The sequence below is a fragment of the Coregonus lavaretus genome (assembly GCF_964263955.1).
Source record: "Coregonus lavaretus genome assembly, chromosome: 2".
In the NCBI taxonomy this organism is placed as follows: Eukaryota; Metazoa; Chordata; class Actinopteri; order Salmoniformes; family Salmonidae; genus Coregonus; species Coregonus lavaretus.
The window spans coordinates 76,095,918-76,113,152 of record NC_139989.1 but is presented as its reverse complement, the minus strand read 5'-3'; the positions used below and the strand labels follow the sequence as shown (position 1 = coordinate 76,113,152).

The window sequence follows — 17,235 nt, the reverse complement described above, 5'->3', positions numbered from 1 at the left end:
GACACAGAGACAGCAACAGAAGAATAGGATATGATGGAGAGAGACACCAGACAAGACACAGAGACAGCAACAGGAGAATAGGATATGATGGAGAGAGACACCAGACAAGACACAGAGACAGCAACAGAAGAACAGGATATGATGGAGAGAGACACCAGACAAGACACAGAGACAGCAACAGAAGAATAGGATATGATGGAGAGAGACACCAGACAAGACACAGAGACAGCAACAGGAGAATAGGATATGATGGAGAGAGACACCAGACAAGACACAGAGACAGCAATAGAAGAACAGGATATGATGGAGAGAGACACCAGACAAGACACAGAGACAGCAACAGAAGAACAGGATATGATGGAGAGAGACACCAGACAAGACACAGGGACAGCAGTAGAAGAACAGGATATGATGGAGAGAGACACCAGACAAGACAGAGAGACAGCAACAGAAGAATAGGATATGATGGAGAGAGACACCAGACAAGACATAGAGACAGCAACAGAAGAATAGGATATGATGGAGAGAGACACCAGACAAGACACAAAGACAGCAACAGAAGAACAGGATATGATGGAGAGAGACACCAGACAAGACACAGAGACAGCAACAGAAGAACAGGATATGATGGAGAGAGACACCAGACAAGACACAGGGACAGCAGTAGAAGAACAGGATATGATGGAGAGAGACACCAGACAAGACAGAGAGACAGCAACAGAAGAATAGGATATGATGGAGAGAGACACCAGACAAGACACAGAGACAGCAACAGAAGAATATGATATGATGGAGAGAGACACCAGACAAGACACAGAGACAGCAACAAAAGAATATGATATGATGGAGAGAGACACCAGACAAGACACAGAGACAACAACAGAAGAATATGATATGATGGAGAGAGACACCAGACAAGACATAGAGACAGCAACAGAAGAATATGATACGATGGAGAGAGACACCAGACAAGACACAGAGACAGCAACAGAAGAATAGGATATGATGGAGAGAGACACCAGACAAGACACAGGGACAGCAATAGAAGAACAGGATATGATGGAGAGAGACACCAGACAAGACACAGAGACAGCAACAGAAGAACAGGATATGATGGAGAGAGACAGAACAGGCCATAACAGAAGAAAATAGACACAGGAGACAGTAACAAACTAGAACCTGAGACAGCAACAGACAAGACACAGACAGCAACAGACAAGACACAGACAACAGACAAGACACAGAGAAAGTGACAGAAGAATATGATACGATGGAGAGAGACACCAGACAAGACACAGAGACAGCAACAGAAGAATAGGATATGATGGAGAGAGACACCAGACAAGACACAGGGACAGCAATAGAAGAACAGGATATGATGGAGAGAGACACCAGACAAGACACAGAGACAGCAACAGAAGAATATGATATGATGGAGAGAGACACCAGACAAGACACAGAGACAGCAACAGAAGAACAGGATATGATGGAGAGAGACACCAGACAAGACACAGGGACAGCAGTAGAAGAACAGGATATGATGGAGAGAGACACCAGACAAGACACAGAGACAGCAAAAGAAGAATAGGATATGATGGAGAGAGACACCAGACAAGACACAGAGACAGCAACAGAAGAATATAATATGATGGAGAGAGACACCAGACAAGACACAGAGACAGCAACAGAAGAATATGATATGATGGAGAGAGACACCAGACAAGACACAGAGACAACAACAGAAGAATAGGATATGATGGAGAGAGACACCAGACAAGACACAGAGACAGCAACAGAAGAACAGGATATGATGGAGAGAGACACCAGACAAGACACAGAGACAGCAACAGAAGAATAGGATATGATGGAGAGAGACACCAGACAAGACACAGAGACAGCAACAGGAGAATAGGATATGATGGAGAGAGACACCAGACAAGACACAGAGACAGCAACAGAAGAACAGGATATGATGGAGAGAGACACCAGACAAGACACAGAGACAGCAACAGAAGAATAGGATATGATGGAGAGAGACACCAGACAAGACACAGAGACAGCAACAGGAGAATAGGATATGAAGTCAGTCTTGTCCAAAACTGAGTTTAGTGAGACTTGTGGATGTGACTGCATCACAACGTGAATGAAGGTTGCCCACATGCCCACACCAAGTAATAATCAATTCAGAATGCAACTGCATGCGACCCAATCGTAATGCCTGTGGTAAATTTGGGTTGACTTTGGATATCCCTATGGGGCTAGTTAGGGACCATCAGTAAATTACACCATGTACATGGGACAACATGTTACAATTCCAATAGCTCCAAATTTGGATTGCAAAACTAAAGAGAAACATCAGACAAGACACAGAGACAGCAACAGAAGAATAGGATATGATGGAGAGAGACACCAGACAAGACACAGAGACAGCAACAGAAGAATAGGATATGATGGAGAGAGACACCAGACAAGATGAAAGACATCAATAGACGACACAGAGAAAGTGATAGAGAGACAGAGGAGGGGAGAACACACAGTAGGCTATCACTAAAAGCTGATATAGGGATTATAATTACTGCACTGTGTGTGTGTGTGTGAGAGAGAGAGAGAGAGAGAGAGAGAGAGAGAGAGAGAGAGAGAGAGAGAGAGAGAGAGAGAGAGAGAGAGAGAGAGAGAGAGAGAGAGAGAGAGAGAGAGAAAGAGTGTTTAGGTACTGTGGGATTATTTAATCAGTTTGGCTCATTGGACAGGTCAGAGTCTATATTTGAAGTTCTTGAGTGGTTTTTGGCAATACACTGGTGATGTATTCCTGGATTTAGCTGTTGAAATTCCTTCCTGGACCCTCCTACTGGCTGTGGGCTAAGCCACCGATGTCTTCAAATCCTAGGGTAGAGAGGAGCTGCTACCCCTGGGTAGAGAGGAGCTGCTACCCCTGGGGAGAGAGGAGCTGTTACCCCTGGAGAGAGAGGTGCTGTTACCCCTGGGGAGAGAGGAGCTGTTACCCCTGGAGAGAGAGGAGCTGTTACCCCTGGGGAGAGAGGAGCTGCTACCCCTGGAGAGAGAGGAGCTTCTACCCCTGGGGAGAGAGGAACTGCTACCCCTGGGGAGAGAGGAGCTGCTACCCCTGGGGAGAGAGGAGCTGCTACCCCTGGGGAGAGAGGAGCTGTTACCCCTGGGGAGAGAGGAGCTGCTACCCCTGGGGAGAGAGGAGCTGCTACCCCTGGGGAGAGAGGAGTTGTTACCCCTGGGGAGAGAGGAGCTGCTACCCCTGGGGAGAGAGGAGTTGTTACCCCTGGGGAGAGAGGAGCTGTTACCCCTGGGGAGAGAGGAGCTGTTACCCCTGGGGAGAGAGGAGCTGTTACCCCTGGGGAGAGAGGAGCTGATAGCCCTGGGGAGAGAGGAGCTGCTACCCCTGGGGAGAGAGGAGCTGCTACCCCTGGGGAGAGAGGAGTTGCTACCCCTGGGGAGAGAGGAGCTGCTACCCCTGGGGAGAGAGGAGCTGTTACCCCTGGGGAGAGAGGAGCTGTTACCCCTGGGGAGATAGGAGCTGATACCCCTGGGGAGAGAGGAGCTGATACCCCTGGGGAGAGAGGAGCTGCTACCCCTGGGGAGAGAGGAGCTGCTACCCCTGGAGAGAGAGGAGCTGCTACCCCTGGGGAGAGAGGAGCTGTTACCCCTGGAGAGAGGATCTGTTACCCCTGGGGAGATAGGAGCTGCTACTCCTGGGGAGAGAGGAGCTGCTACCCCTGGGGAGAGAGGAGCTGTTACCCCTGGGGAGAGAGGAGCTGCTACCCCTGGGGAGAGAGGAGCTGCAACGAAGAGAGACTGCGACCCTGCTCGCGAAAAGCTTAAGGACTGGTGATTGTTGGGGCACGTTTGGCAGGAGCTTCAGTGATGAAGACTGCTGAACTTGCTGATGTTTCACAATGTGCCATGGCCGTCTCAGTCACCAGGTCTCAACCCAATTTAAGACTTATGGGAGATTCTGGAGAGGCGCCTGAAACAACGTTTTCCACCACCATCAACAAAACACCAAATGATGGAATTTCTTGTGGAAGAATGATGTCACATCCCTCCAATAGAGTTCCAGACACTTGTAGAATGTATGCCAAGGCACATTGTAAGAGCTATAAAGAGACAGGGAGTGGGAGAGAGAACAGGTAGAACCTGATATGGAAATGAGCAGAACAAACTAAAGGATCTTTCCACCACCGAATGATCATTCCAGACGCTACTTCTATTGAGAGACATATAAAAGGTAAGACGACGATTGTTATGTGTATTAATATAGTTGATGATATTGTTATGTGTATTAATATAGTTGATGATATTGTTATGTGTATTAATATAGTTGATGATATTGTTATGTGTATTCATATAGTTGATGATATTGTTATGTGTATTCATATAGTTGATGATATTGTTATGTGTATTAATATAGTTGATGATATTGTTATGTGTATTAATATAGTTGATGATATTGTTATGTGTATTAATATAGTTGATGATATTATGTGTATTCATATAGTTGATGATATTGTTATGTGTATTCCTTTAGTTGATGGATATTTTGGTAAACAGAGTGTTATAATAGGTCTACTCTCCTTAAAATGTTTTGGATATAAATTAGATGCGTGGGGTGAATTCGTTTTGTTTCCATCTGTGTGCCCCAGGGTGATCGCTCCTACACTATCTAGAATCTAAAAGGGTTCTTTGGCTGTCCCCATAGGAGAACCCTTTGTAGAACCCTTTTTGATACTAGGTAGAACCCTTTTGGGTTCCATGAAGAATCCTTTCCACAGAGGGTTCTACATGGAAGCCAGAAGGGTTTTACCTGGAACCCAAAAGCGTTCTCCTATGGGGACAGCCAGAGGACCCTTTTGGAACTCTTTTTTCTAAGAGTGTACTGTATCATAGGTCTATAGACTTGCCTTCTCAAAACAGGCTTAAAACACAACAAGCAACAACATTTTCTCTTTCTAATCTACTGTTAACTCTTTTCACTCAGGAAGGTATGTTGTGTGAAAGAGAGACAAATAAATACTGTGGAAAGACTAACAACAACTTACACTTCCTCAAAACAGGTTGTGTGTGTTCATTAGTGCCCACCGTAGAAAAACGTTTGGCAACAGAAACCGTTTAGGTCACGTTGTACAGCGTTTGGAGTAAACTGTTTATGCAACATTTTAAAACTGTTGGCCGCGGAGTAAACTAATGAATACGACCCAGGTAGTAGCCTACAACTCGGCTGTTGATGCCTGCCTCATGCTGTAACCTGAACTTAGCCTGAGGGGTGGACTATGATGCTAGCTAGATATACTGGTTTTCTAAAGTTAGCTAGCTTCAGTTATCTTCACATTCCATCTCAGGCCTCATCCATAGGAATGTACAGAGTGCCAGTCATCAGGATGGTGCTCTCAGAACGGAAAATATATAATGACTTGACAGTTCAATCATACAAAATTGCGCTAACTGGACGTGGGCAAGTCAAATTCAATCAGTGGAGGTTGCTGAGGGGAGGACGGCTCATATTAATGATACCATTCCACCTATTCCGCTCCAGCCATTACCACAAGCCCGTCCTCCCTAATTAAGGTGCCACCAACCTCCTGTGAATTCAATACATCAATATTCATTCGTCATAGTAATACATTTCACATTTCGTATTATAAATGTAATTGTATCATAGTTCCACTATAGTGTAGCGATCTGTGCAACTTCCGGCGTGAGTTTACTGTGAACACTGAGGCTGTACCCACTTTAAGTTACAGTTTTAACAGAGACCAATTAGGCTATTTGATCATAATGTAAAAAAGGCCTCCAATAACATTTAACGTGGAAATAGCTGTTCTATCATTCAGCCTACAGTAGCAGCCAATGTGTGGTGTTCAACGTAAGCCTACATTCCATGAGACATTCCAAAAAACATGCAGAGCTTGACATTAACCTGTTTATCTACTTGTCCTTCACACAAGGAGGAGGTGACTGAAAATTTTGTTGTGTACTATGATGCAATTCCAACTAAGTAACCCAATTGGCGCCAATGGCGCGATGCGTAGGTTGTTTGCCTTTTTACAAGTGCAACCTGGGTTCACTTCCCTGCCCCGCTGTTTGCTACATTGGTGTCAGAAGTAGTATGGTGTCTGTGAGGCCATCAGAATGCACGGCCCGGATGTGTGCGGGGTCTGAGTAGTCGAAGCACGATACTTGCTTTTATAGGGGGCAGTGTGAGACAGGTTACAATTCCCATCGCAGCAATAGGGTTAACCTAGTTTTGGCCAGCGACCTGGGTTCACTGCCCTGCCCCGCTGTTTGCTACAATATTAATATCACAGGCTACCCGACGTCCATTGATCAAAGAGACACAACAATATGAGTGAAAGGATTTTAGGATAATATCAGTTAGTGTTGATTTAAAGTTGTCTTCTGGGTTCAGCCTTCTAGCTTCCTTTATCAATTGGGTGAAATATAATAAATGACATGGTCTCAAAGTTTGGAGATAACCAGGCCCAGTTTAAATCACTATGACAACCATTTCATTATTTCCCCAGAGCAGCAAGGGAATCTAGAGACTCAACCTTTGCAGAATCAGAATCACCTTTATTCGCCTAAGTACATTTGCATGTACATATGTAGGATCTAAATTTGAGCCAGTTTGCTACAGCATGAAAATATTCCTGCAGCAACAGTAAATGTGATTTATAATTAATGGACATTTTTGTATCAGTTGATACATTTTTAGTAAGGGAAACTCAAGTCTGCCATTTCTAAGTGGAAATTACAAACTTCAGAAGCCTTTTAAAACCTCAAATACACTACAAGTTTTACATTTACTGCATTGAGGGAAAGTTATTCTGCAGTGGGGGGTGAACAAATTAAGATCCTACATCTGTACACATAATTCTACATGGTGATTTTTTACATTTTAGTCATTTAGCAGACGCTCTTATCCAGAGCGACTTACATACATTTTTATTTTTTATACTGGAATCGAACCCACAACCCTGGAGTTGCAAATGCCATGCTCTACCAACTGAGCTACATCCCTGCCGGCCATTCCCATAATAATTAAAATGTCCTGTTGCTGCAGGATTATTTTCCTGCTGTAGCAAACTGGCTCAAATTAAGATCCTACATCTGTAGCAATACACCTCTCTTTGATGTACATGGCTATATCAGGATTGACTTTTGACCATTTGACATCTTTTATTTACTGTTGTTTAGGCTGGTTGAATGAGTCGCCTATAAAAGCTACTTCATCTGCAAGAGAACAGGCGGCTGCACCAGCGACTGTAAGAAGTTATGTGATTTCCTCATATGAACGTGAAAGTAAGTGTGTAGCCTACGCAGTTACACAATGGCTGTTGAAACTGTGGCACATATTTCTCGGTAACATTAGAATTCGGATAAATATGTTGATATGTAGGAAAGACGGGCAGACCCTCGTAGGTCTAGGCTAAACTACAAACTATTATAAGGTTAGGTCAACGTCAGGCATTCAATAGTCAGAGTAGGTTTGAGCTATGATCACTTATCATGCTGACCAACCTGATGGTCTCCGTTTGAAATGGTGTGTAAAATACCATGCCTAGGCTACAAGCTCTGTCCTGCTACTGTTAGGTCTGTAACATTATGGGAACTGATCTGAACAGGTTTAGGCTGGTCATCTAGGATATGTAGGCTATAGCTAAGATTTTGAAAGTATGATGTTGACCTGATCAGTTCAATCAAAGCTACTGTAGATATAATGTGATTTGACGTCATTTTATCTGTTGGCCAATGACCTTCTTGGATGGGCACTTCTAATGTAACTCTGTGGCAGCACCCAATGGGCTTGCATTTTCTAGCTCTACCCTTAGACTTGGCGGTGACGTAGTGTCCCCATGAGTGACAGAACACTGAGCCAATCACGAAGCAATGCTCTGTATTGTCTTCTGGCTTGACCCACCACCCCAGAAAGCACTGAGCTAGGCTGCCCCACCACCACAGAAAGCACTGAGCTAGGCTGAAACACCTGCATTTTGGAGCTGCCTTACTCAAGAAAACAAAAAAGAGACCATGTTTTTTTGCGGCTTTATTAACTCAATTATATATATATTATTTTTACATTTTTTGCAAACTGATATGTGACACGTATTAATGCCAAAATAACATGCAAAACAGGAAAGGCCACCTGCCCTGAATGACGGGTCGCCACTGGCTGAGGTATAGACCTTGATCTGCTTTACACAAAAAATCACTGTTATACATTATAACCTAGCCTACTTTAAATAATAAAAAATCTCTTAATTGTTGCAAAAAACATTTCTGTATAGATCACTGATCCCCCCCAGATCAATCAAGCCCGTTTTAGCCCTTCTGTCTACATTCTCAGATACGTTTAGAAAAGAACAGATTTAAAGATAATAATTGGCTGACTTTTAATGAATACAAATAAGTGTGAGACATGGCCTTGTGTTGCTGCACTGTCTATAACTACCTTAACAAACAGTGACTTATTATTATTATTGACAGTTAACATGGAGAAGAGATGTCACAACCAGATGTTCATTTGATTGCATTAAATAGCCTGACTGTTTCAATATGTCTGTTAGTAAATGTTTTGTAAGAGATAATTAATAAACTATAACAATTCACATTCAAGAATTACTGTGTTAACTACAACCAACATGTTGGATCTCTGTTTAGGGGTCAGTGGTCTAAAATGAGTCTCTCTGGGGAACATGACACCAAAGCTAAGAGGTGAGATGACAATTTTGTTTAAGAATTATTAAGAGTTTATTTCCTAAATGCTATTTCCACAATAATCAGAAATGGTTGCTTATGGGTACCTTCAATATTACTGTTCTCAGATGTTTAATTAATAGATTTTAGATGTAGATTATTATTATTATTTTTATTGCCAAACGCTATATATCCATTGTTTAGCTGAAATTGAATGTTCATATCCTGTATATTTGACTGTATTATCTGGTTGTCTCACCTAGCTATCTTAAGATGAATGCACTTACTGTAAATAGCTCTGGGTAAGAGCATCTGCTAAACAGGTGGGGCTCTATCCTGAATGACAGGTCACTACTGCTCCAAAGCAATTACATGTTGCACAGGAACCACTGACTCGCTGCATGTTTCTATTATCAAGACACCTGCTGGTACCTCTTAACTGGTTAGTACAGCTCATGAGGTGTCCTAAATATCTGCCAACTAGGTGGGACACTTATAAATAAAGAGGCTTCATGCATAGCTTTAATTTATACCCATAAGAGTAGGACTAAAATGACTTTATTCTCAGCACTTATACAACACATTTTCTACTCTGAGACGCTTTTTGGATATGGGCCCAGATCTCAAAATATTGTTTTAAAAAACGAATCATTTTTGTTTTACATAATAAAAAATGAATATTACTAATGTACCTGACTTTAAAGACTTGGATTAGTTTATTGTGTTGCTCTGCTCATGTCCGCGTTCTGGAACTGTCCGCGTCCCCGTACAGAACTGTCCGCGTCCACGTACGGTTTGGCGCCAAGCATATTGTCCAGTTACGCGCAGAGTGGTCTGAGGTGATCTTGGGGAACAACGACGGAGTTCGTTACAGTGTTGAGACACCGAAGTTTATTGTTCAATTTTCTTTTTTGCGTAATGGTCAGTGACAGTATGAGTGTAGCCAGATCCTTTTCACTCGCTATTCTTGTTTCATCTTGTGTGGTTCACCGGATTCGTCATCATCCTCGATGGACAGACGAACGACCTGCTAGCTAGCCAAGCTAGTCGGTACAGCTAGCTAAGCTAGCTACTCTACCAGCAGCATCCTAGTTATCCTAGCTACCACTACATCATCACCGGCTGCCTGCATTTCTTGTGGACCGATGGAGCTCCCTGGTTGTTTCTTCCACCTGTTAAATACCGTGGAGGGCTTCTCCCTCTCTCGTTGACCGATGCTGGCTACCTACGGTCCCTCTGTCCGGTTCTCCTCTCTTCACTAGATGGACGGTAACTTTACCGTTTAACCCCTATGTGTCCAAGGACTGAACTTTTGAATGTTATTTTCGGGGCGCCTCAAGTGACATTTTTTACAACGTTTATTTCTGATAAAATTAGCTCATTGCATCCGCCATGGAGCCCAGTTTCATAATATTACCTTCAGTCCCTGGTTATGAAGTAATCACGAAACAACAGGCCTTATGTTTGGGCTTTTTTCACCCTACCAGCTCCTATTAGTTCTATTGAGCTCCGTGACACCGACTCGCCTTCAGAACGTTCTATTCCCAGCCCATTGTTCTGCGTCACAATGCCAGCTTCACTATTGTTATCAATGAGACCTGCCTGCGTTAACCCTGTAGGTTTACCTCAGGTAAATTATTATTAACAAGGTTACGGCTACTTGGTGAGCGTTAACCCTGTAGGTTTACCTCAGGTAACTGATTATTAACAAGGTTACGGCTACTTGGTGAGCGTTAACCCTGTAGGTTTACCTCAGGTAACTTATTATTAACAAGGTTACGGCTACTTGGTGAGCGTTAACCCTGTAGGTTTACCTCAGGTAACTTATTATTAACAAGGTTACGGCTACTTGGTGAGCGTTAACCCTGTAGGTTTACCTCTGGTAACTTATTATTAACAAGGTTACAGCTACTTGGTGAGCGCTAACTCTGTAGGTTTTCCTCAGGTAACTTATTATTAACAAGGTTATGGCTACTTGGTGAGCGTTAACCCTGTAGGTTTACCTCAGGTAACTTATTGTTAACAAGGTTACGGCTACTTGGTGAGCGTTAACCCTGTAGGTTTACCTCAGGTAACTTATTGTTAACAATGTTACAGCTATTTGGTGAGCGCGCACACTGTTCACCTGAGTACATGTTGTGGTCACCAATAGTGAGGTGAGACACAGTTTAAGAGGCGATGGCTGGCGGATAGCCATCAAACATTAAACATTTTCTGGTCATGGTTAACCATATTTGTTTTAAGAAAAAAGTGTACAATCTAAAAAAAACACGTCCCTGTCCTCTTTTCAAGATGTGGCCGATTTAAACAGCCAGAAGACATTTGTTAATTAAGAATAACAATTTATTTGATGACTTGTTGTTTCTAAATGACTGCTGGATAATTTGATATGCATCGAAATCTTCGTTCGTAGGCATCAAATTGAGCGAATGCTGCGCAGGTTCACTGAGTTGCAAACCAAATGGATATAATGGGGTGATTGTTGTCTAATCGGGTGGTCTAGCTAATGGATTTGTAGATCTGACGCAGTTGCTACCTCAGATTATGAGCGTAGCAAGTGTCATGAGTGAGTTATGTAGTACCCACATACGGCCACAACGAGGAGCAAGAGTGCCATAAACCCATTCTGTTTTTTGCCATAAAAACCCTAAACCTAACAATCAATCAAATGTATTTATAAAGCACTCACTGTTCACCTGGATACACGTTGTTGTCATTATTGTCGGCAGGAATATGGGACCAAATACTAAACCTTTGACTACTTTAAAACACAATAAGTGAATTGGTCAGAATACTTATGACTTCTTCAAATAGGGGGACTAGATACATAAAGTGCATTTATTTTTCTAAATGGTGAAACAGACACGTATAAAAATACCCTCAAATAAAAGGTGACATTATATACTGTCACCTCATATGAAACATTTGTTTTAAAATCCAAAATGCTGGAGTATAGAGCCACATTTAAAATGTTAGCTTCACTGTCAAAATAGATATGGTGTGGACTGTCTACTCAATACAATCTAAATCTGATACCTCACTGTCTGTCTTTTGACTGATACTGCTTTTTAAACTGCTCTGGTCAGTCTACTCAAATATTTGTACTTTATATTTTTCTATCTACAAGCACTACTTAGATCATTTATTATTGTTAATAATGATACATTAATTTATGAATAGATATGGCAGGTTTCAGGACACTGATATATCTGAAAATGTTGAAAAAATATATTGCCGCTATTTTCACCACCAAAGAATATCAGTGTGATTTTAATATGATTTGACTCTTTGCAGGCTGTCACGCTGTCTAGTCACAGAGGAAGGCTGTGCTTCTCTGGTCTCAGCTCTGAAGTCAAACCCCTCACACCTGAGAGAGCTGGATCTGAGTAACAATGACCTGAAGGATTCAGGAGTGAAGCTGCTTTCTGCTGTCCTGGGGAATCCCCACTGTAAACTGGAGACTCTGAGGTCAGTATTCCTGTAGTTGGTCAACAAGTGATAACTGTTCACCAGATCCACATGTGTTTACCAGGCACACATAGTCCACACCATATGTGTTTGGACAGTGAAGCTTACAGTTTTACATTTGGTGCTATGCTCCAGCATTTTGGATTTGAGATAGAATGTTTCATATTAGGCAACAGTACAGAATGTCACCTTTTATTTAAAGGTATTAATTCATATCTGTTTTACCGTTTAGAAATTAAAGCACTTTATGTGTGTAATTGTCCCAAATGAAAAAGCCGTAATTATTTGGACAAATTAATTTAGTCAAATGTTTAGTATTTGGTCAAATATTCCTTACCCACAGTGATTACATCAAGCTTGTGATTCTACAAACTTGTTGAATGCATTTGCAGTTTGTTTTGGTTGTCTTTTGGATTATGTTTTCCCCAATAGAAACTGAATGGTGAATAATGTCCTGTCATTTTGGAGTCACTTCACTTGTATTGTCAGTAAGAATAGAATATGTTTCTGAACACTTCTACATTCATGTGGACGCTAACATGATTATGAATAATCATGAATGAATCGTGAATGATGATGAATGAGAAAGTTACAGAGGAACAAGGATCATACCCCCTCTGTTATTGGTAATGGTGAGAGGTTAGCATGTTTTGTTGTAGCCTCTGTAACTCTCTCACTCATTATTATTCATGATTCATTCATGATTTGTCTTAATCATGGAATCATAAGGATTCATTTAGTAGTGTTTAGAAACATGTTATCTACTCACTTAGACAGAAAATTACTCCAGTCATCATCCACCATTCAGTTACTATTGGACAAAACATAACCCAAAACACAACCAAAACAAACTGCAAATGCAACCAATGAGTTTGAGACCAAATACTCAACTTTTGACTACTTTAATACACTATAAGTGAATTAGTTAGAATACTTATGACTTCTTCAAATGGTGGGACTATATACATAAAGTGCTTTCATTTCTAAACGGTGAAACAGATATGTATGAAAATACCCTCAAATAAAAGGTGACATTATATACTGTCACCTCATATGAAACATTTGATCTGAAATCCAAAATGCTGGAGTATAGAGCCACATTTAAAATGTTATCTTCACTGTCAAAATAGATATGGTGTGGACTGTATACTCAATACAATCTAAATCTGATACCTCACTGTCTGTCTTTTGCCTGATACTGCTTTTTAAACTGCTCTGGTCAGTCTACTCAAATATTTGTACTTTATATTTTTCTCTCTTTAAGCAATACTTTGATAATTTGTCATTTCTAATAATGATACATTAATTTATGAATAGATATGGCAGGTTTCAGGACACTGATATATCTGAATATGTAGAAAATATATACTGCCACTATTTTCACCACCAAAGAATAGCAGTGTGATTTTAATATGATTTGACTCTTTGCAGGCTGTCAGGCTGTCTAGTCACAGAGGAAGGCTGTGATTCTCTGGTCTCAGCTCTGAAGTCAAACCCCTCACACCTGAGAGAGCTGGATCTGAGTAACAATGACCTGAAGGATTCAGGAGTGAAGCTGCTCTCTGCTGTCCTGGGGGATCCCCACTGTCAACTGGAGACTCTGAGGTCAGTATTCCTGTAGTTGGTCAACAAGTGATAACTGTTCACCAGATCCACATGTGTTTACCAGGCACACATAGTCCACACCATATGTGTTTGGACAGTGAAGCTTACAGTTTTACAGTGGTGTGAAAAAGTGTTCGCCCCCTTTCTGATTTCTTATTTGTTTGCATGTTTGTCACACTTAAATGTTTCAGATCATCAAACAAATTTAAAATTAGTCAAAGATAACACAAGTAAACACAAAATGCAGTCTTGAAATGAAGGTTGTTATTATTAAGGGAAAACAAAATCCAAACCCACATGGCCCTGTGTGAAAAAGTGATTGCCCCCTACAACCTAATAACTGGTTGGGCCACCCTTAGCAGCAACAACTGCAATCAAACATTTGAATTCCCATGATGTTTTTACAGCGCTGTGGAGGAATTTTGGCCCACTCATCTTTGCAGAATTGTTGTTATTCAGCCACATTGGAGGGTTTTCGAGCATGAACTGCCTTTTTAAGGTCATGCCACAGCATCTCAATAGGATTCAGGTCAGGACTTTGACTAGGCCACTCCAAAGTCTTCATTTTGTTTTTCTTCAGCCATTCAGAGGTGAACTTGCTGGTGTGTTTTGGATCATTGTCCTGCTGCAGAATCCAAGTTCGCTTCAGCTTGAGGTCTCGAACAGATGGCCGGACATTCTCCTTCAGGATTTTTTGGTAGACAGCAGAATTCATGGTTCCATTTATCACAGCAAGTCTTCCAGGTCCTGAAGCAGCAAAACAGGCCCAGACCATCACACTACCACCACCATATTTTACTGTTGGTATGATGTTCTTTTTCTGAAATGCGATGTTACTTTTACGGCAGATGTAATGGGACACACACCTTCCAAAAAGTTCAACTTTTGTCTCATCAGTCCACAGAGTATTTTCCCAAAGGTCTTGGGGATCATCAATATGTTTTCTGGCAAAAACGAGACGAGCCTTAATGGTTTTCTTGCTCAGCAGTGGTTTTCGTGTTGGAACTCTGCCATGCAGGCCATTTCTGCCCAGTCTCTTTCTTATGGTGGAGTCATGAACACTGACTTTAACTGAGTAAGTGAGGCCTGCAGCTCTTTGGATGTTGTTGTGGGGTCTTTTGTGACCTCTTGGATGAGTCGTCGCTACGCTCTTGGGGTCATTTTGGTCGGCCGGTCACTCCTGGGAAGGTTCACCACTGTTCCATGTTTTCGCCATTTGTGGATAATGGCTCTCACTGTGGTTCGCTGGAGTCCCAAAGCTTTAGAAATGGCTTTATAACCTTTTCCAGACTGATGGATCTCAATTAATTTCTTTCTCATTTGTTCCTGAATTTCTTTGGATCTCGGCATGATGTCTAGCTTTTGAGGATCTTTTGGTCTACTTAACTTTGTAAGGCAGGTCCTATTTAAGTGATTCCTTGATTGAGAACAGGTGTGGCAGTAATCAGGCCTGGGTGTGGCTAGAGGAATTGAACTCAGGTGTGATAAACCACAGTTGAGTTGTGTTATAACAGGGGGTGCAATCACTTTTTCACACAGGGCCATGTAGGTTTGGATTTTGTTTTCCCTTAATAATAACAACCTTCATTTCAAAACTGCATTTTATCTTTGACTAATATTTAAATTTGTTTGATGATCTGAAACATTTAAGTGTGACAAACATGCAAACAAATAACAAATCAGGAAGGGGGCAAACACTTTTTCACACCACTGTATTTGTACTTTTATATTTGTCTCTCTACAAGCAAAACGTTGATAATTTGTCATTTCTAATAATGATACATTCATTTATGAATAGATATGGCAGGTTTCAGGACACTGATATATCTGAATATGTAGAAAATATATACTGCCACTATTTTCACCACCAAAGAATAGCAGTGTGATTTTAATATGATTTGACTCTTTGCAGGCTGTCAGGCTGTCTAGTCACAGAGGAAGGCTGTGCTGCTCTGGTCTCAGCTCTGAAGTCAAACCCCTCACACCTGAGAGAGCTGGATCTGAGTAACAATGACCTGAAGGAAAGAGAAGTCCCTGTTTCCATTTGCTAGAATGTATGAATCAAATATTGAGGACTTGGGGCATGAAACTACATCAGTTCAGAAGAATTTGACAAAGGAAAATCCAGAGTGGCATGCAGAGACCCCCCAGTGTAGTAGAGATAGCATTATTCATTCAGCATTAAAATAAGTTTTCTTTCAGCTCTTTAAACTGTGCAGAATATCTGTTTCAATCACTGTTAGTACCGCTTCTTATGAACAGAGTTTTTCTGCTCTAAAGCTGGTGAAAACGTATCTTAGGTCCCCAATGTCAGATGAGAGATTAAGCAATTTAGGTGTATTAAGTATTGAGTCAAGGAGGGCAAAGGCCTTGAATCCAGATGAATTTGCGGATCTTTTTGCAAGAAACCACAAAAACCGTAGAATACAGTTGATGTAACTGATACTGAATATGTAATGCAAATGTAAAACATTTAAATGCAAATAATAAATAGTTGAATGATTATAAACATGGTCATTTGTCTATTGATGCCTGCAATGCAGTGAAGAAAACGACATGACAACAATAATGTGTGATGTAACTGGCCCCTCTAACAGTACAACTGGCCCCAGCCTGGCCCCTCCCACTGGGAATGTTCTAGAACCACCACTGCTGCTACGGCGACATTGGCCCAGTTATTGTTGAATAATAATGAAGCTAGGTCGATTCAATTCAAATAATATAGCTAGTAACTTCAAAATACTTACAGCTGAAATACACTGCCGTTTTCTTTGTGAACATGGTGAGATGGAGGAAGCCACATCCACATGTAGAGTTGTGGGGGAGGGGACAATTTTCCCAAATAGACACTGGCTTTGGATCAGGTTTGAATTCCTCCCACTAATGATCCTTGTTAGGTTTGGGGGAGGGGAAGCTGATCCTAGATCTGTATCTAGGGGAAACTTCACCCCAGCAAAGAGAGATGGGGGAAGAGGAGGAGAGAGAGCATTGCTCTCAGGATTGACAGATCATGTACAAAATCTACCAGTAGGAAATTGGTGTCAGAATATAATATCTGACCTTTAGCAGTTCTAATGTCTTCATTTGCTCCATTTCATTAGTCTTGTTGATTGATTGCTGATATCTAGTTTCACAGGTGAGATGTTGATGAAGAGCATCCATCCGTTTTAGTACTGCATTAATAGTAATGCATTCATAGACATATAGTTGATACTGGTGGTCCTACCATCCCCCACTTCACTCCATTAACCCTACACTTGCTGCTCACATGGTGGTTTGTCTAAATGTATCTGACTTTAGGTCAGTTTTTAAAGTTCAGAAGGTAAAGATTGTGTTAGGCTGTGTCAGGAGCACTAGTGGTAGTGCTGCCGCTCCCAGATCACACATTGCCCTATATAAGTATATACTGTAGCAAGCTGAACCCAACACCTACCAATT

At 41.6% G+C, this 17,235-nt stretch overlaps 1 protein-coding gene across 1 annotated transcript; it reads left to right on the top strand.

The window, feature by feature from the left end:
• Positions 1 to 4,169: 4,169 nt before the first annotated feature.
• LOC311142099 (ribonuclease inhibitor-like) lies at positions 4,170 to 16,303 on the top strand. The gene is made up of 6 exons (XM_084177684.1): positions 4,170 to 4,258; positions 7,225 to 7,329; positions 8,689 to 8,742; positions 12,019 to 12,192; positions 13,624 to 13,797; positions 15,710 to 16,303. The coding sequence occupies exons 3-6, from the start codon at positions 8,705 to 8,707 to the stop codon at positions 15,846 to 15,848; spliced, it is 525 nt and encodes a 174-aa protein (XP_084033810.1). The 5' UTR covers positions 4,170 to 4,258; positions 7,225 to 7,329; positions 8,689 to 8,704; the 3' UTR covers positions 15,849 to 16,303.
• Positions 16,304 to 17,235: the final 932 nt, after the last annotated feature.

What these genes read in the sequence shown, in the direction of transcription:
- LOC311142099 (XM_084177684.1), top strand. Translation starts at nt 8,705, where the DNA reads ATGAGTCTCTCTGGGGAACATGACACCAAAGCTAAGAG. An exon ending in TGTAAACTGGAGACTCTGAG is followed by an intron (nt 12,193 to 13,623) that starts GTCAGTATTCCT and finishes GACTCTTTGCAG; the next exon opens with GCTGTCAGGCTGTCTAGTCA. An exon ending in TGTCAACTGGAGACTCTGAG is followed by an intron (nt 13,798 to 15,709) that starts GTCAGTATTCCT and finishes GACTCTTTGCAG; the next exon opens with GCTGTCAGGCTGTCTAGTCA.